General features: G+C 42.7%; 5 protein-coding genes across 5 annotated transcripts; all 5 read left to right on the top strand.

The window, feature by feature from the left end:
• Positions 1–333: 333 nt before the first annotated feature.
• LOC113150077 (tripartite motif-containing protein 35-like) lies at positions 334–2,563 on the top strand. The gene has a single exon (XM_033326174.1). The coding sequence runs from the start codon at positions 351–353 to the stop codon at positions 1,728–1,730; it is 1,380 nt and encodes a 459-aa protein (XP_033182065.1). The 5' UTR covers positions 334–350; the 3' UTR covers positions 1,731–2,563.
• A 2,790-nt stretch (positions 2,564–5,353) lies between these two features.
• LOC113150073 (tripartite motif-containing protein 35-like) lies at positions 5,354–7,214 on the top strand. Its single transcript, XM_026342458.1, has 2 exons — positions 5,354–5,513; positions 5,611–7,214. Exon 2 carries the CDS (start codon positions 5,628–5,630, stop codon positions 7,035–7,037), a length of 1,410 nt encoding a protein of 469 aa, XP_026198243.1. The 5' UTR covers positions 5,354–5,513; positions 5,611–5,627; the 3' UTR covers positions 7,038–7,214.
• A 1,572-nt stretch (positions 7,215–8,786) lies between these two features.
• Positions 8,787–10,642, top strand: LOC113150069 (tripartite motif-containing protein 35-like). The gene is made up of 2 exons (XM_026342453.1): positions 8,787–8,930; positions 9,028–10,642. The coding sequence occupies exon 2, from the start codon at positions 9,045–9,047 to the stop codon at positions 10,626–10,628; it is 1,584 nt and encodes a 527-aa protein (XP_026198238.1). The 5' UTR covers positions 8,787–8,930; positions 9,028–9,044; the 3' UTR covers positions 10,629–10,642.
• An 89-nt stretch (positions 10,643–10,731) lies between these two features.
• LOC113150076 (E3 ubiquitin-protein ligase TRIM39-like) lies at positions 10,732–14,080 on the top strand. Its single transcript, XM_026342462.1, is given in 5 exon segments — positions 10,732–10,820; positions 12,439–12,560; positions 12,658–13,160; positions 13,162–13,281; positions 13,283–14,080. Coding segments are annotated over 3 exon segments (1,386 nt in total). The 5' UTR covers positions 10,732–10,820; positions 12,439–12,560; positions 12,658–12,674; the 3' UTR covers positions 14,063–14,080.
• Positions 14,081–17,805: 3,725 nt separating this feature from the next.
• LOC113150085 (tripartite motif-containing protein 35-like) lies at positions 17,806–19,025 on the top strand. The gene has a single exon (XM_026342475.2). The coding sequence runs from the start codon at positions 17,841–17,843 to the stop codon at positions 18,888–18,890; it is 1,050 nt and encodes a 349-aa protein (XP_026198260.1). The 5' UTR covers positions 17,806–17,840; the 3' UTR covers positions 18,891–19,025.
• Positions 19,026–19,061: the final 36 nt, after the last annotated feature.

Raw genomic sequence — 19,061 nt, forward strand, 5'->3', positions numbered from 1 at the left:
AAAATAAAACCATAGAACGGGGATGAAGGGAGGATCACACATTGAGGTTAAAGGAACAGCACAAGGGTGGTTTAAATTGTATCTATTCCAGTTTGTACATGTTAAAGATGAGCCTTTCATGCACAGCACAGTTGGCTATGGAGTTCCACAGGGCTCAGAAGCGAGAAGCACTTGAGAAGCACTGCTCTAAAGGGAATTTTTCCTCTCCACTGTTGCCTAAAGCTTGCTAAAATGGGAGTTTTTTGTTGTGAATTTGCACTATACAAATTAAATTGAATTGAAAATTGAATTGACTTGTATGACTGACTATGTTTGTGTCTGCTGTGTTATCAGATTGACTCAGAGAATAAATGGCTTCAAGATCAGAGGAGGATCTCTGCTGTCCAGTCTGTCAGGAGGTCTTTAGTGATCCTGTGCTTCTGTCATGTAGCCACAGCTTCTGTAAAGACTGTCTGAAGAACTGGTGGAAACAGAAACCAACACAAGAGTGTCCAGTTTGTAAGAGAAGATCTTCAAAGACAGATCCACCTTTGAATCGGGTGTTAAAGAACCTGTGTGAGTCCTTCTTACAGCACAAAGATCAGGGATCTTCAGAGACTCTCTGCAGTCTGCACTCTGAGAAACTCAGACTCTTCTGTCTGGACCATCAGCAGCCAGTGTGTCTGGTCTGCAGAGATTCAGAAAAACACACCAACCACAGATTCAGACCCATCGATGAAGCTGCTCGACAACAAAAGAAGGAACTTCAGGAAACACTGGAGCTTTTAAAGGAAAAGTTGAAGGTTTGTAAAGAAGTTAAAATGGAGTTTAATCAAACAGCAAAACACATTAAGGTCCAGGCCCGACACACAGAGAACCAGATCAAGGAGCAGTTTAAGAAGCTTCACCAGTTTCTAGAAGAGGAAGAGGAGGCCAGGATGGCTGCACTGAGGGAGGAAGAGGAGCAGAAGAGTCAGGTGATGAAGGAGAAGATGGAGGCTCTGAGCAGAGAGATAGCAGCTCTTTCAGACACAGTCAGAGCCACAGAGGAGGAGCTGAAAGCTGGAGATCTCTCCTTCCTACAGAACTACAAGGCTGCAATAAAAAGAGTCAATCAGCGCCCCCTGCTGGAGGATCCACAGCTGCCCTCAGGAGCTCTGATAGACCAGGTCAAACACCTGGGAAACCTGAGCTTCAACATCTGGAGCAAGATGAAGGACATGGTCTCCTACACTCCTGTGGTTCTGGATCCAAACACTGCTCAACCAAATCTGATCCTGTCTGAAGATCTGACCAGTGTGAGAGAAGGAGAGCTCCAGCAGCTTCCTGACAATCCAGAGAGGTTTAATAAAGGTTACTTAGCTGTTCTGGGTTCTGAGGGTTTTAAATCAGGGACTCACAGCTGGGATGTGGATGTTGGAGACAGTTCATTCTGGGAACTGGGTGTGTTATCAAAGTCTCTTCAGATGGAAGAAAATGTCAAGTCTAAATTATGGGGAATATGGTTCTGTGATCATGACACCACATTTCTGTGCCATGCTGTCCGAGTGTATAAGAAGTTCAGGAGAATCAGAGTGAATCTGGACTGGACCAGAGGAGAGGTGTCGTTCTCTGATCCTTACACTAACACACACATACACACCATCAGACACACTTTCACTGAGAGGATGTTTCCGTACTTTGACAATGCGAGTAACGGTCCACTAAAGATTTTACCAATGAAGATCTGTGTTACTGTGGTACAGAGATGACTAGATTTATCATGTTGTTTATTTCGTTTATTTCTTTTGTCACTTGAAAGAGTTTTAGTTTAACCAGCTTCAAGTTTTTGTTAATGTTTAGCAGCCAATCATTGATCAGCAGCAACTACTGAATGTATGGAAGAGTGTTGGATCAGTTTTCGTGTAAATATACATCTGACACATTACCGCTATATAAGTAAAAAGCAAAATACAGGAAAATCTAACAAATAATTAAAGGATATGTGAGGCTCCAGATTACAGTTCATCAGAGCTGAAAGAATTAAAGCTGCATTCAGGTGCTTCTTGAAACTAAATGTTAATTTTTATCACCAGAGAGTTTTGGTCATTTAGTTTATTGTTGATTTCCAGATGAGAATATTATTCAACTTAAACCCCACTGAATATTTAGGTAATGTTTTGTTATTGAAAACTGTGTTTTGATTGTAGACAAACGTTTTGCAAATTTAGCTCATTTCAAGTGTGAAGGTTTTGTTTAGACTTTACCTGGAAGTTATCAGTCTTTACATACAGTTAATAAAGTGCTTAGTACTTTCTATAAACTAAACCTTTAACATTTACATTTACATTCAGTCAGACTTTAGTTTAGACTCTGTCCTAAGGGTTTTAACTCAGGGACTCACACCAGTGATGTTGAATTTGGAGACAGTTTACCAGAATCTCTTCAGAGGAAAAAACTGAAGAGAGACAAGGAGGATGATTAGATTTTGTGCAATTAATTTTTTATGTTTATATTTTACAAGCTGCGTCGTGAGGTTTATAGTTGGAAAATGTCAGCAGCAGCTATTGGATGGATTGTTGTCAATTGTTGTTTTGTTAATTTATTAATTCAAATTACATTAAACTTTATTTTCTCTAAACACAGTTTAGTTTGAAATCTGAAGTACATTCAAAGTCTCCTTGATGTTTTAATAATAATAATAATGAATACTTTATTGATCCCCTTGGGGAAATTGAGAGCAGCCTTAAAATAACTATTGACAAGTTTCTCTTTTTATTCTACTTTAGTAAGTTTAAATTGAGAAATACACAATCATCATTAATCTGTGTAGTTTCCTTTTTAATACATAAAATTATGATCATCACAAAGCACAATCGATGTACAGTTCTACTATTGCTAATTAACAAATATTAGTCTGGTAACACCCTGAACTATGATGAAAAAGACTCTTCCTTCTCTCTCTTTCATGTGTTTCTTCTTTCTAAAGACGTGTTATTGATGTTGACGTTGTAACAAAAAGTGTAAATAAAATCTATTCATTGCTCAAGTTTTACATTTTGGATATCTCATTATTTAACAGTATTTGTTTTGAGTAACAAATGGGTGACAAAATATTTCTAAGGATGTTTTAATAAAGTAGTTTTAGACAGGTGACGTGGGCCTCAGAGTGATCACAGCGTCAATAATTATTAATTATTCTGTGTGTAATCAACCAATCATGTGGCAGCAGAACATGAAATCCGGCAGCTACAGGTGGAGAGAAACAGCAGAGGACCACATCAGTATCCAGACACATCAGCATTTTGATGTCTCTGAGGTTTTATATCAGACTGATAATTAATTAATTTATTCATTGTTTTGTTTGTAAAAGTGTAAATAAAATAGTGGCAAATGTTTCACAGAGATGCCTTCACTGGTTTGGTTTATTTATTAGTAAATTATTAAAAAAAGAGTCCATCAGCGCCCCCTGTTGGAGGATCATCAGCTGCCCTCAGGAGCTCTGATAGACCAGGTCAAACACCTGGGAAACCTGAGCTTCAACATCTGGAGCAAGATGAAGGACATGGTCTCCTACACTACTGTGGTTCTGGATCCGACTAGATATAAAATGACAGACGTCCAGAACTGGGACCTCACTGACTGTCTGTGTAGGACTGATCAGGTTTGTCTTGGTTTTCTCTCATTATGAAAATAACAGAAATCACAAAGATCAGAGTGATTCAGCAAAATCAGGATTTTTAAAGTCGATTCTTTAGTCAACATGTGGAACAAGATGAAGGACATTGTCTCCTACATTCCTGTGGTTCTGGATCCAAACACTGCTGATTCAGGACTGATCCTGAACACAGATCTGGTCAGTGTGATAGTAGGAGAGCTACAGCAGCTTCCTGACAACACGTGTCCTGGGCTCTGAAGCGAATTCAAGAACTCACTGCTGGAACGTGACGATTGGAGACAGTACGTTCTCAGGACTGGAAATGGAACCGACAACCACATCGGCCACTCCACCCACATGGTCCAGAGTAACCCAGGGTTTCCCGCTAACCACTTTAGCCAAGCTAGCCACACCACACATGAGGCAAACGCCACTCAGGAAGCTCCCACCATTAGAGACACCATGGCCGTCATCTCCCTGGGTCCAGCAGAGGCTACAGTGAATTGAGCTCAATTAAAGGCCTCGGTCCACCTTCTCTTCTCAACTGCCCTTCCTTTCAAAGCCCATGCAGATCAAAGCTTCAAGTAGTCTCATATGTATTAAAGTCCTTCTTACCTCAACCTCCTCTGTTCTGTTGTGCACTTGGGTCCACCTATATGTTATCAGAACAGACTGGTTCCACATCTCAAACAGCAGGAACATGTTGCTCTTTATTTACTATAGATCTATAAATATCCATCTGTGTGAAACAATGTAAATACATTTTCAACATGTGTGCTCACCTTCTTTATATACAGTTGATTTATTTAACTGGCACATTGATGCAGAACTACTAGGATGAATAGTAATACATTTACAGTGTTTAATGAGTGATTGTGAATGTTTTTCTGTTTCTGTTTTTGCTGCTTGTTGTTGTTTTTCAGTTTTATTTGCAGTCTGTTCTTTTCTCCCTCCTCTTTCCACTCACCCCAACCGGTCGAGGCAGATGGCCTCCAACCCTGAGCCTGGTTCTGCTGGAGGTTTCTTCCATTGAAGGGAGTTTTTCCTCCCCACTGTCACCTTGTGCTGCTCAAATGGGATTGTTGGGGTTTCTACCTATTTTTATACAGTTCTATTGATATATTCTGTAAGGTCTTAATCCTCACGTTGTAAAGTGCCTGGATTCAACCTTTTGATGTGATTTAGCACTATATAAATAAACTGAATTGACATTAGTACAAGTCTCGTAATATAAAGGTTTATATGATCAGAGGGAGTCAATCAGCAAATCAAACTATAGAGGAGCAGGATTAAAGTAAGGCTAATGGCCCACCGGGTCAGGAGAGAGTGGCCCAGAACAATGCTTTTTGTGATCTAGTTTGTGAGCACCTGGTTTAAGGATTGGAGGAAATCAGGAAATAGCTCAAAGGTAGGAGGAGATGAAGGGTTGATGTGTGCTGAGATGAGAATTTACACAATCTATGATAAAAGATTTTAGGTGGGAAAAGATGAAGACTGTAGGACTTGAAAATTAAAATATGGTTCCTTTGCAAATTTTTTACATTAAAAAACATTTTGAAACGCCAAACTGAGCGAACACAAGTCTTCAGTGTCAACACTGGTTTTAACCCCCTGGTACATGTTCAGTTCAGATTCTAATCAGTACTTTGGAATGAGGCACATCCTGAGCTACAGGTAAAGCAACGGCATTTCTGAGAAAAGGTTTGACAAAGCTCCACCCCTCACCTTCACCTGAGACAAAAAAAGGAAGGAGTTTGTTCAGCATCGCTAAACAGAGACACAGACTGAAGAACAGACGATCAGATTCACCGTCCTCTGACTGAGTCCAGCTACAGGAGAGAAAAGTGGGAAACTCCAACACTGCTGCTTCAACCTGCTGACACTCCACACACTGAAGGTGAGTCTGACAGAAAACACAACTGAAGTACAAGTGAAGTTAGTAGAGGAGGGAGAGGAGCCAAGACTTACTGTGTTTGTGTCTGCTGTGTTTTCAGATTGACTCAGAGACTAAATGGCTTCGATATCAGAGGAGGATCTCTGCTGTCCGATCTGTCAGGAGGTCTTTAGTGATCCTGTTGTTCTGTCATGTAGCCACAGCTTCTGTAAAGACTGTCTGAAGAACTGGTGGACACAGAAACCAACACAACAGTGTCCAGTTTGTAAGAGAAGATCTTCAAAGACAGATCCACCTTTAAACCGGGTGTTAAAGAACCTGTGTGAGTCCTTCTTACAGCACAGAGATCAGAGATCTTCAGAGACTTCAGAGACTTCAGAGACTCTCTGCAGTCTGCACTCTGAGAAACTCAGACTCTTCTGTCTGGACCATCAGCAGCCAGTGTGTCTGGTCTGCAGAGATTCAGAAAAACACACCAACCACAGATTCAGACCCATCGATGAAGCTGCTCGACAACATAAGAAGAAAATTCAGGAAACTCTGGAGCTCTTAAAGAAGAAGTTGAAGGTTTGTAAAGAAGATAAAGTGAAGTTTGATCAAACAGCAAAACACATTAAGGTCCAGGCCCGACACACAGAGAACCAGATCAAGGAGCAGTTTAAGAAGCTTCACCAGTTTCTAGAAGAGGAAGAGGAGGCCAGGATGGCTGCACTGAGGGAGGAAGAGGAGCAGAAGAGTCGGGTGATGAAGCAGAAGATGGAGGCTCTGAGCAGAGAGATAGCAGCTCTTTCAGACACAGTCAGAGCGACAGAGGAGGAGCTGAGAGCTGAAGATGTCTCCTTCCTCCAGAACTACAAGGCTGCAGCAGAAAGAGTCCATCAGCGCCCCCTGTTGGAGGATCCACAGCTGCCCTCAGGAGCACTGATAGAGCAGGTCAAACACCTGGGAAACCTGAGCTTCAACATCTGGAACAAGATGAAGGACATGGTCTCCTACACTCCTGTGGTTCTGGATCCAAACACAGCCAATCCATATCTGATCCTGTCTGAAGATCTGCTCAGTGTGAGAGAAGGAGAGCTCCAGCAGCTTCCTGACAACAAAGAGAGGTTTAATATAAATTACAGAGCTGTTCTGGGTTCTGAGGGTTTTACCTCAGGGACTCACAGCTGGGATGTTGATGTTAGAAACACCACATTCTGGGAGCTGGGTGTGCTACCAGAGTCTCTTATGAAGATAGGAGACAAAGTGCCCGGGGGAACATGGGGAATATGGTTCTGTGATCATGACACCACACTTCTGTGCCCTGTTGTCCGAGTGTATAAGAAGTTCAGGAGAATCAGAGTGAATCTGGATTGGAACAGAGGAGAGGTGTCGTTCTCAGATCCTTACACTAACACACACATACACACCATCAGACACACTTTCACTGAGAGGATGTTCCCGTACTTTTACAGTGGGGAAAATTGTCCAGTGACGATTTTTCCAATGAAAGTCAGTGTGACTGTGAGACAGAGCAAATACAACTAAAGATGCTTATTAGATTCATTATGTTGTTTATTTGACTTTTATTTTGTTTGTGTATTTGTTCTGTTTCCATTATTGACCGTTTCACATGTGTACAACGATTTTCTGACTTATCATTGATCAGATCGATTAAACGTCATTTTAAATAAAAGCAGTTTATATTTAGTGACACATTTGAAATGTTGTGTTGTCCTTTATTTATCATACATCCACTGCGGAGTTGTTCGTGCTGACAGATGGCGTCTGGCTGGTTAGTCAAAATGTTTGGTACCTGGTTGATACAGTTGAGTTATTTCTGTTCACATCATACTGTGATAGCTACAGTACAATGATGAGGACTCACGAGCAGGACGTGGGAACATGACTGGGAAGATAAAAGGTCCATGTTCAGTAGAAGGCAGTCAGCGAGTCTAACTATCCAAACATGAGCAGGGTGAAGGGGAACACGATGACCCAAGCCTGGTTTACGGTGGGGCGACAGCAGGGTTTCATTCTTTATCTGTTTTCTAAGTCTCAGGTGGGTGTTCAACGTGAGGGGCGGAGCTTTGTCAGGTGTTTTCTGATAAATCCTTTCACTTCAACCATAACACAGGATGTGTCTCATTCCAAAGTACAGAGTTAGACGCCAACCAGAATGTGTACAGACATTACATATTACATTCAGGAATTCATGATTGTCCGTGCATAAAATTATAAATGTATGATAATTAATGTACTGTTACCGTAAAGTGTTACTCTGTGTACAAAATAAGAAAAAACTGCTTAAAAGATCGTAAAGAAACTCAGCTCAGAAAAAGAAAAGCTGAGCTGGTATCTGTCACAGCCCAGCTCGAATACTCATCGTCGCTTGTTATTTTCAAAGTTTAATATTTCACGTTTGCTTGTTTATGTGAGTACTGTTTAGTATTTTCAAATTTATACTGAGAAAAAATAAAAAGTGTTTAAAATTAATACAAAGGAAACATCAAATTATGCATGTTGTTTGTAGAAACCAGTCCCTGAGTGGTCCATTCAAAGTCTGAGCTCATAACTAGTTGTTGAGACCCAGTCCCTGATCAGACTCGGTCCAAACATGACGACCTAGACTGAACACTCACAGTCCGGTATTGTTTTATGGGAGCTCCAACCAGTGGATGCTGGACTGATTTCAGGACTAAAGCTTAAACATGAACTGACTCTGACTAAACCTGGTCCTTACTGACAGTGTTTCCTGCACCCTGTGTTTTGTCTCATTGTTCACTGCGTTAGCTTGTTGAATGTAGCTACATTAGCTGCACCCTAATGCTACACTGCTAATGTGGCTAACATTAGCTTCTCTCACACTCCGGAGCAGGACAAATGTTTGGGCTCATTACACAGTGGGAGACTCAGGACGTCCGAGAGGTGTCAGATGACAACTTTAAAACTACTTTTACTAATCTGGATCAAAAACAGTCGCTTCAGAGAGGGTCTGTCTTTCTGTGCACATTGTCACACCGGTCACTCACTATAATCTGGACAGTGTACAGATACATTTTAAAATCATCTTTTCTGTCCTATGTACAGTCTGAGTCTGTCCTGGATCCTCTGGCTGCACTGCCTGAAATTTCTGTACAGACAAACTTGACAGGACCTGCTCCACTAGCAGATCCAGTCAGTTTGGATTCTGAGTGTCAGGACTTTGCAATAAGACACGGTGTGATACAGGTGAAGTGTTTATCAGTAAGTATCTAAAAAAGCTCCGCCCCTTACCTTTAACTGAGACAATAAAAGGAAACAGTTTAATCTTCAACAGAGACACAGACTGAAGAAGAGACGATCAGATTCACCGTCCTCTGACTGAGTCCAGCTACAGGAGAGAAAAGTGGAAAACTCCAACACTGCTGCTTCAACCTGCTGACACTCCACACACTGAAGGTGAGTCTGACAGAAAACACAACTGAAGTACAAGTGAAGTTAGTAGAGGAGGGAGAGGAGCCAAGACTGACTGTGTTTGTGTCTGCTGTGTTTTCAGATTGACTCAGAGACTAAATGGCTTCAAGATCAGAGGAGGATCTCTGCTGTCCGGTCTGTCAGGAGGTCTTCAGTGATCCTGTTGTTCTGTCATGTAGCCACAGCTTCTGTAAAGACTGTCTGAAGAACTGGTGGAGACAGAAACCAACACAAGAGTGTCCAGTTTGTAAGAGAAGATCTTCAAAGACAGATCCACCTTTGAATCGGGTGTTAAAGAACCTGTGTGAGTCCTTCTTACAGCACAAAGATCAGGGATCTTCAGAGACTCTCTGCAGTCTGCACTCTGAGAAACTCAGACTCTTCTGTCTGGACCATCAGCAGCCAGTGTGTCTGGTCTGCAGAGATTCAGAAAAACACACCAACCACACATTCAGACCCATCGATGAAGCTGCTCGACAACAAAAGAAAGAACTTCAGGAAACTCTGGAGCTCTTAAAGAAGAAGTTGAAGGTTCTTGAAGAAGTTAAATTGGAGTTTGATCAAACAGCAAAACACATTAAGTTCCAGGCCCGGGACACAGCGAACCAGATCAAGGACCAGTTTAAGAAGCTTCACCAGTTCCTAGAAGAGGAAGAGGAGGCCAGGATGGCTGCACTGAGGGAGGAAGAGGAGCAGAAGAGTCGAGTGATGAAGGAGAAGATGGAGGCTCTGAGCAGAGAGATAGCAGCTCTTTCAGACACAGTCAGAGCGACAGAGGAGGAGCTGAGAGCTGGAGATCTCTCCTTCCTACAGAACTACAAGGCTGCAGTGGAAAGAGTCCATCAGCGCCCCCTGTTAGATGACCTAGAACTGCTTGCAGGAGCTCAGATAGACCAGGTGAAACACCTGGACAACTTGACCTTCAAGGTTTGGAATAAGATGAAGGACATGGTTTCTTTCACTTCTGAGAATCTGGATCGTGACACTACTGATTCAGGACTGATTCTGAATACAGATCTGACCAGTGTGAGAGAAGAAGAGCTACAGCAGCTTCCTGATGATCTAGCATTTGATGATGCTTCCAACTGTGCCCCGAGGTTTAAAGGTTTTAAATCACGAACTCGCTATTCGGATGTCACGGTTGGAGACAAATTTTTAGAACTGTCAGACACTACGAAGCCGGCACCACCCGCAAGAACCTCGAGGCCCACACTACCCAAGCTTACCACACCAGCTAGGACAACCATGTCAAGCAAGCCACTCATATGGCCCAGAGCAACCCAGAGACCCACGCTACCTAAGATAGTCACACCAACCACAAGGGCCAGTATTACCAGTCTCACACCAGCCCCGCGGTACAGAGTGATCCAGAGTGACACTTTACCCAAGCCTGCCACACCAGCTACATCAACCACACCACCCACATGGCCCACAGTCACCCAGAGATTCACGTTGTCAAAGACGCCACCCACATGGCCCAGAACAACCCAGAGTCCTGCACTAACCAGTTTAGCCACACTAGCCACTCCTACCACGCCAGCAACACCGCACATGTGGCAAACGCCACTCAGGAGCTTCCCACCATCAGGGACGACAAGTTCTCCATCTCCCCAAGTCCAAGCAGAGGCCACACAGATTCAGTGGGGTTCATTAATCTTGCCTTCAACACCTGGAACTAGATGAAAAATATGAACATGGTCTCCCTTGGATCCAAACATGTCTGATCCTGTCTGAAGATATGACCAGTGTGAGGGAGGGTGAGCTACAGCAGCTTCCTGACAACAAAGAGAGGTGTTTTATAAATTACAGAGCCGCCCTGGGTTCTCAGGGTTTTACAGTGGGGATAATTGTCCAGTGAAGATTTTACTAATGAAGGTCTGTGTGACTGAAACAGAGCAGATACAAATAAAGAGCGTGATTAGATTCATTATGTTGTTTATGTATATTTATTTATGTTTATTTGTTTCTGTTGTTGACTTATCATTGATCAGATTCATCAAACCTCTTTCTGTCTTGGGGTGGCTGTAGATCAATACGTAGAGCAGTTGTCTGCCAATCATAGGTTTGGTGGTTCAATTCCCGGCTGCCATGTCACATGCCAAAGTGTCCTTGGGCAAGATACTGAACCCCACGTTGCCCCCGGTGATTTAGGTTAGCTGCATAGCAGCTCTGCTATTGGTGTGAGTGTGTTTGTGAATAGGTGAATGAGACACAGTGTAAAGTGCTTTGAGTACCAGTTAGGAAGAAAAGCGCTATATAAGTGCAGAACATTTGCCATTTTAAATTTAAAGCAGTTTAAATATAATAACACCTTTGAAATGTGTTTTCCTTCAGTTATCATCAAATTATCCTAGTAAACAGGTTAGGTGGCAAATTGCCAAAAAGGTCTGCTAGAAATTTCAAAATAAAGCATGGAAAGAATCAAAGATGCAGCCAAAAGATGCTTGCAAACTGTGAAATCTGATGAATATTCTTATAAAACCATGTTTTTGTTGTTGTAAAATTCCTTAATTTTGTTGGTGCAGACAGATGGCGTCTGGCTGAGCAGTCAAAATGTTTGGTACCTGGTTGACACCATGTGAATTAATTCTGCTCACATTATACTGTGATAGCTACAGTACAATGATGAGGACTCATAAGCAGGACGTAGGTAGAATGTAAGGGGGGGAGCTTTGTCAGATGCTTACTGATAAATACTTTAACTTCACCTCTAACACAGGATGTGTCTCATTCCAGAGCATAGAGTTGGACACCAACCTGAATGTGTACAGACTGGAAGTATTACATTCAAGATTTTTCATGCATGAAACTATGTGTAAAGTAAAGGGCAACATGGTGACACCACAACACTCAACACAAAATGCATCAGGTCAGTTCCTGTGTCAAAACCAAATCTATGTTCACATGACACCAGCGAACAGGAAGGACGCCAACTCGCCACCAAACAACCCTGATAGAAAAACTCAACAAAATCAAACGTGTTGGAACCATTGTGCATCAACAAAACCCAAAGCTAGCACACATAAACAAACTACAACTAAAACTAGTGGTCAAGTAGTTACTGCTTGAACCATGGATGTGATGGCCGCATGTGGCCTTTTTAGCACTGACTGTCTGGGTGATGTCCCACAAACTATGTTGGCCATAAAAATAATTGGATAACTGAAAACCTTCGGGAAAATCTGGGCAGATTAAGAAGAGGCATCATCCTTCACTTGTTTCAGCTGGATCAGTAAAAAATCCTAATTGATTAAAGTCTTCAGTGTCAGCAGCCTGAGCTGGTAGAATGTTAGATAACACTTTCTGGTCGGGGTACATTACTTGTCATGGCTTCATGCTTAAATCTAATACTTCTACTCTGTGCACATTTAGTTTAGATTCCAATCAGTACTTTGGAATGAGACACATCCTGAGCTACAGGTGAAGCAACAGCAAAGCTCCACCCCTCACCTTTAACTGAGACAATAAAAGGAAACAGTTTATTCTTCAACAGAGACACAGACTGAAGAAGAGACGATCAGATTCACCGTCCTCTGACTGAGTCCAGCTACAGGAGAGAAAAGTGGAAAACTCCAACACTGCTGCTTCAACCTGCTGACACTCCACACACTGAAGGTGAGTCTGACAGAAAACACAACTGAAGAACAAGTGAAGTTAGTAGAGGAGGGAGAGGAGCCAAGACTGACTGTGTTTGTGTCTGCTGTGTTTTCAGATTGACTCAGAGACTAAATGGCTTCACGATCAGAGGAGGATCTCTGCTGTCCGATCTGTCAGGAGGTCTTTAGTGATCCTGTTCTTCTGTCATGTAGCCACAGCTTCTGTAAAGACTGTTTAGAGACCTGGTGGAAACAGAAACCAACACAAGAGTGTCCAGTTTGTAAGAGAAGATCTTCAAAGTCATATCCACCTTTAAACCGGGCGTTAAAGAACCTATGTGAGTCCTTCTTACAGCACAAAGATAAGAGATCTTCAGAGACTCTCTGCAGTCTGCACTCTGAGAAACTCAGACTCTTCTGTCTGGACCATCAGCAGCCAGTCTGTGTCATCTGTCTTCATTCAGAAAAACACACCAACCACAGATTCAGACCAATCGAAAAAGTTGCTCAAGAACATAAGAAGGAACTTCAAGAAACTCTGGAGCCCTTAAAGGAAAAATTGAAGGTTCTTGAAGAAGTTAAAATGGAGTTTGATAAACTAGCAAAACACATTAAGGTTTGGGGCCCGACACACAGAGAACCAGATCAAGGAGCAGTTTAAGAAGCTTCACCAGTTTCTAGAAGAGGAAGAGGAGGCCAGGATGGCTGAACTGAGGGAGGAAGAGGAGCAGAAGAGTCAGAGTGATGAAGGAGAAGATGGAGGCTCTGAGCAGAGAGATAGCAGCTCTTTCAGACACAGTCAGAGCCACAGAGGATGAGCTGAGAGCTGAAGATCTCTCCTTCCTCCAGAACTACAAGGCTGCAGCAGAAAGAGTCCATCAGTGCCCCCTGTTGGAGGATCCACAGCTGCCCTCAGGAGCTCTGATAGACCAGGTCAAACACCTGGGAAACCTGAGCTTCAACATCTGGAGCAAGATGAAGGACATGGTCTCCTACACTCCTGTGGTTCTGGATCCAAACACAGCTCACCCAGAACTGATCCTGTCTGAAGATCTTCTCAGTGTAAGAGAAGGAGAGCTCCAGCAGCTTCCTGACAATCCAGAGAGGTTTACACGCTACATGTCCGTCCTGGGTTCTGAGGGTTTTACCTCAGGGACTCACAGCTGGGATGTTGAGGTTGGATTCTGCACATTCTGGGAACTGGGTGTGGCAGCAGAGTCTGTTGAGAGGAAAGCCCACTTGGAGTCTGGACTATGGGGAATATGGTTCTGCAAACATCACACCACATCGTATTGTCCTGTTTATCGAGTGCATGAGAAGTTCTTGAGGATCAGAGTGAATCTGGACTGGGACAGAGGAAAGCTGTCGTTCTCAGATCCTTATACTGACACACACATACACACCTTCACACACACTTTCACTGAGAGACTGTTTCCATATTTTTACAGTGGGGATAATTTCCCAGTAAAGATTTTACCAATTAAAGTTGATGTAACATTGAAACAGAGCAGATACGAATAAAGAGGATGATTAAATTCATCATGTTGTTGATTTCATAAAAGGAAACATCTAAACTGAATCTAAACCTGTTGAATAGCAGCCCTCATTCTGCTGCTTCATCAGTACAAAAGCACGTTTTACTTTTTTTTTAAGTGTTGACCTTTTCACACGTGTCCAATGATTTTCAGATTTTCATTTGTAAGATTTAAACTCTGATTTTATTTAGTGTATTTCAACTGTGTACTCTATTTTCTGACTTAAGATTTGGTTAAAGTATTCTTCTTATTGTTATGTTCATATGTATATAAATTTTGTAGACTTGTTTAGGAACTCCAGGAGTGGTCGACCAGCAAAGATCACACCAAGACCAGGTACGAACTAGTCCAGGAGGTCACAGGGAACCTCAGGGTAATATCTGGGCAACTGAAGCTGCAAAGGACAGCAGGTAAATGTAATCCATAAAGTAGGGAATTTGAGTCTCATTGTTAATCTTTAGTGGGGGCTGTGGACCAGAATCAGACTTTCACTTCCCTTCAATTTAAGTCAGTAGAATTAAGTAGGGCCATTAACTGCTCTGCATCAATTGCTCTGGACCTCTGACTCTACCTCTGGCCCTACTCTGACTGGTTCCCTGGCTCTGGATGTGTTCTCCCTATTTGGAACTTCTCTCTCTTCTCTACCTCTGACCTGTGTTTTTCTGAAGAGGCTTGTGCCTTGATTCTAGATTGTGGATATCTGTATTGTTAAAGCTGCTCATCCCTGCTCACGCTATGAAGCATCTGTTTTGTTTACTGCGTGGTGGGTACCCCTGTCACCCTCTTCCCTCAGTGACAACACAGCAGACACCAACACCAAAGGTCACCATCTACTCCATCAGGTGTCACTGCCATTTTCTACCTCAGCCAGTTTTTTGGTCCACTTCGGTTCAAGTTGCAACCATCAAGGACAGGACAGAAGGGGGCAGTCCGGCAGTCCGAAGATAAGTGCTGGATAGATTGCCTCTCAGGTCAATGTGTGACTATCTGGCAAACTAGGAAAAGACCTGCTAGTAGAGCGAAGGGGAGACAGGGGTGCAGGCAATGGGCAACCGTCAGGTCACCTGACAGGAGAGAGAGAGAGAAAACAGGGAACAGGCCAAGTCAGGAAATCAGGAGCAGACAGGCAGGAGGAGCTGAAACTGTGACAGGAAACCGTTTGTTCTATATCCCTAAAGACACAAACTGAAAAGTTGACAGTGAGATTCACCCTTTTACTCAACAACTACAGTTTATATGTGACTACATTGCACCCACTTCCAGTGGAACTACAGGGTAACTGTGCACTGTGTGAACCACCATGCATGTAATCATTGGACCGGCACAGTGTTGGGTATCCCAGACTGGCTGATCATAGTATTTCGTGGTGTGGTCTGATTTTCTCTGAGATCCTTTTTATTTACACTCTCTGCAAAACACTTGTTTCTCAGTCCTGACCAGCGACCGGACAATACAACATGGACCAATTCACCACCTGCCATTCATCTTGAATAGCAGCTCTGCACTCGCCTGAGTTATCCAGGTGGGTTGCCTCTGTGTCTCACTCTCTGGGCTTCACCAACTTGCCCTTGAACAAAACTCCTATTTCTGTTGATGCCAGCTCTTCATCCCAAAGCATAAGAGGTCTCACTCTCTGAACTGGTCCTGGAGGCCATGAATAAATAAAGGTCCTGTTTCCCATTTTCATGTTTCTCTGTCTAAATAAATCTCATTCTTGTTTTTCCTCTTTGTTTTCTGTTCTCCCCCTCTTATAATGGTACAGTCCAGCTATCACCTGGTTTTAGGCCTGTTCGAGAAGAGCCAGCTCTGCACAGATTTGATCACCAGTGGTCAGTGCACAGTAAATGCCAGTTAGTTTTCTGCCCGACTTGATCTCGACTTGCTCTGATGTTGTGCATGTGTAAGCAACAATGAGCTTGTGAGATCCAGGTGGCTGCAGATTTTGGAATTAGACGCAAAGACACGAAGCATGATGGAAAATCACACCTGGTCTAAGATCTGATTGGTTCAGCTGTTGGATCAACAGCAGGATGTTTATAGAATTTCTTTTTGGACTTACTTTGATTTCTTTTTGACTTTGAAGATTTATTCTGTAACAGAACAAATGCTTGTTAAATGTGAGATTTCTTTCAGATTACTAAGATAAGATCTGCACGACTCTGACAGTCTACATGTCTGACAGAATAATAATCAAATGTAGATGTTAAATTTCTATTGACATTTAGTTCCATTAGCAAACTGACCCGATAACTGTGTCTCAATATATTTTAACACATATGATGTGACATATTTGATTCATGTAGAGGTTAAACCATAAACTCACAATCTCCTGTGAAGCTTTTTAACAACAAAATTACTTGAAACTGAATTCAAAATAGAATTTTATTTTTGCTTTCGAGTTGTTGCCAAAGCAGTAGATAGACAGATGAAGTGCTGTGTATTGTATGTTTTTTGTATCTTGATGACATCTGGAACTTCTTCAAAGATCTCCCATTCCGGCAGCTGGATAGTGTAGTGGTAAGATCACTGCCCTCAATGCAGTAGACTGGGATTAGAACCCCAGCTGTGGCCTACCTCCAGTAAGGGTCCTCAGGCAAGACCTGCTTGCGCTTACCTGTACCTGTACCTAATGCAGTGTTTCTCAAATAGTGGAGCGCCAGGAAACATGCTTTTCGGCCGTACTTGAATATGTGCGTATGCTGCACAGAGCAGGAGGTTTGAAGTGTAGTGAACAAACCTTTAAGAGACACCAAGGAAAAATATTTAACAGGGACGAAAAGAAAGAGAGAAAGTGAGAGAGAGAGAGAGAGAGAGAGAGAGAGAGAGAAGTAATGAGAGAAAACGAAAGTTACTTGAAAGCTAAGACGAGGAAATATGACGAAGGTTATGGAGCGATTGGCCGATCGGTCGATCAAATATGTCGCCCGGAGGGGCGCGAATGTTTAGTTCTTCCTGGGGGGGGGGCGTAACAGAAAATAATTGAGAACCTGACCTAATGAATGAATTGTCTCCATTTTTCACGCAAATGTGCCTCAAGTTTTGTGTTCACATCACTAAAAACTCTCTGTGAAAACTCTTTCTAAGTGCCCTAAACAATGGGCCGCAACTAGCTCATGGTGAGGAGCTTCTGATTCTTACTTGTTACCTTAACTGAAACTAAAATAACTCAATTAGGTGTTCTGTATGCATGTAAAAGCTATGTAAACATGTTCAAAGACAAGTCTTCATAAAAACACGTTGTTAGTGCAGGCATGTGGTGGGAGGAATCCACCAATTGTTTGGTACATGTTCAACAGCAGAGTTCATTCTGCTAGAACCTTAGTGTGATACCTACAGTACAGTGATGATGACTCACAATGGGTACAAGGCTGGTAAAAGTTAGTTTACCAAAGCTTTGTGGTCAGAGGAAGTCAGTCAGTGAGTCCATCTAAACAGAAGCAGGGTCAAAGGATGATATCTTATCCTATTTTATGTGATTTTATCTTATCTTATCTTATCTTTCTCTCTCTCTTTGATAAAGTCTTCAGTGTCAGCAGTATGAGCTGGTTTCAAGAGCCTGTATACTTTCGGTTTAGATTCCAATCAGTAATTTGGAATGAGACACATCCTGAGTTGCAGGTAAAACAACAGCATTTATGAGAAAAGGTCTGATAAAGCTCCGCCCCTCAACTTCACCTGAGACAAACACAAACACTTGTTTATCACTTAACACAGACACAAACTGAAGAACAGACGTTAAAGATTCTGCTTTACTCAAAGACTAAATGGCTTCAAGATCAGAGGAGGATCTCTGCTGTCCAGTCTGTAAGGAGGTCTTCAGTGATCCTGTGGTACTGTCATGTAGCCACAGCTTCTGTAAAGACTGTCTGAAGAACTGGTGGAGACAGAATCTAACACAACAGTGTCCAGTTTGTAAGAGAAGATCTTCGAAGTCAGATCCACCTTTGAATCGGGTGTTAAAGAACCTGTGTGAGTCCTTCTTACAGGACAGAGATCAGGGATCTTCAGAGGCTTCAGAGACTCTCTGCAGTCTGCACTCTGAGAAACTCAGACTCTTCTGTCTGGACCATCAGCAGCCAGTGTGTCTGGTCTGCAGAGATTCAGAAAAACACACCAACCACAGATTCAGACCCATCGATGAAGCAGTTCAACAACAAAAGAAGGAACTTCAGGAAACTCTGGAGCTCTTAAAGAAGAAGTTGAAGGTTTTTAAAAAAGATAAAGTGAAGTTTGATCAAACAGCAAAACACATAAAGAGGCAGGCTCAACACACAGAGAACCAGATCAAAGAGCAGTTTAAGAAGCTTCACCAGTTTCTAGAAGAGGAAGAGGAGGCCAGGATGGCTGCACTGAGGGAGGAAGAGGAGCAGAAGAGTCAGAGGATGAAGGAGAAGATGGAGGCTCTGAGCAGAGAGATAGCAGCTCTTTCAGACACAGTCAGAGCCACAGAGGAAGAGCTGAGAGCTGGAGATCTCTCCTTCCTCCAGAACTACAAGGCTGCAGCAGAAAGAGTCCATCAGCGCCCCCTGCTGGAGGATCCACAGCTGCCCTCAGGAGCTCTGATAGACCAGGTCAAACACCTGGGAAACCTGAGCTTCAAAATCTGGATCAAGATGAAAGACATGGTCTCCAACGCTCCTGTGGTTCTGGAGCCAAACACTGCAAATGCAGAACGGATCCTGTCTGAAGATCTGACCAGTGTGAGAGAAGGAGCAGAAAAGCAGCATCCTGAAATTCTACCTTTCAGTTCCCCAATTGTTGTATTAGCTCAGGTGATATGTAATGCATTATGTAACTGCTGGCGTACAAAATAATTTATCTAGATTCTCTGATTGTTGATGATATTTTTACTCTAGATGATGATGTATTAGTATTTACCTTTATACCAGGATCTTTTTCTGATGACCTAAACACCATCTAAACCCTCAGTCCCTCTGTGTCCACTCTACCTGTTTACCTGTTACTGATCCCTGTGACCTGTGACT

The sequence above is a fragment of the Anabas testudineus genome, chromosome 9 (assembly GCF_900324465.2).
Source record: "Anabas testudineus chromosome 9, fAnaTes1.2, whole genome shotgun sequence".
NCBI classification, from domain to species: Eukaryota; Metazoa; Chordata; class Actinopteri; order Anabantiformes; family Anabantidae; genus Anabas; species Anabas testudineus.

Coding starts and splice junctions, on each gene's coding strand:
- LOC113150077 (XM_033326174.1), top strand. CDS start 351: ATGGCTTCAAGATCAGAGGAGGATCTCTGCTGTCCAGTCTGTCAGGAG.
- LOC113150073 (XM_026342458.1), top strand. CDS start 5,628: ATGGCTTCGATATCAGAGGAGGATCTCTGCTGTCCGATCTGTCAGGAG.
- LOC113150069 (XM_026342453.1), top strand. CDS start 9,045: ATGGCTTCAAGATCAGAGGAGGATCTCTGCTGTCCGGTCTGTCAGGAG.
- LOC113150085 (XM_026342475.2), top strand. CDS start 17,841: ATGGCTTCAAGATCAGAGGAGGATCTCTGCTGTCCAGTCTGTAAGGAG.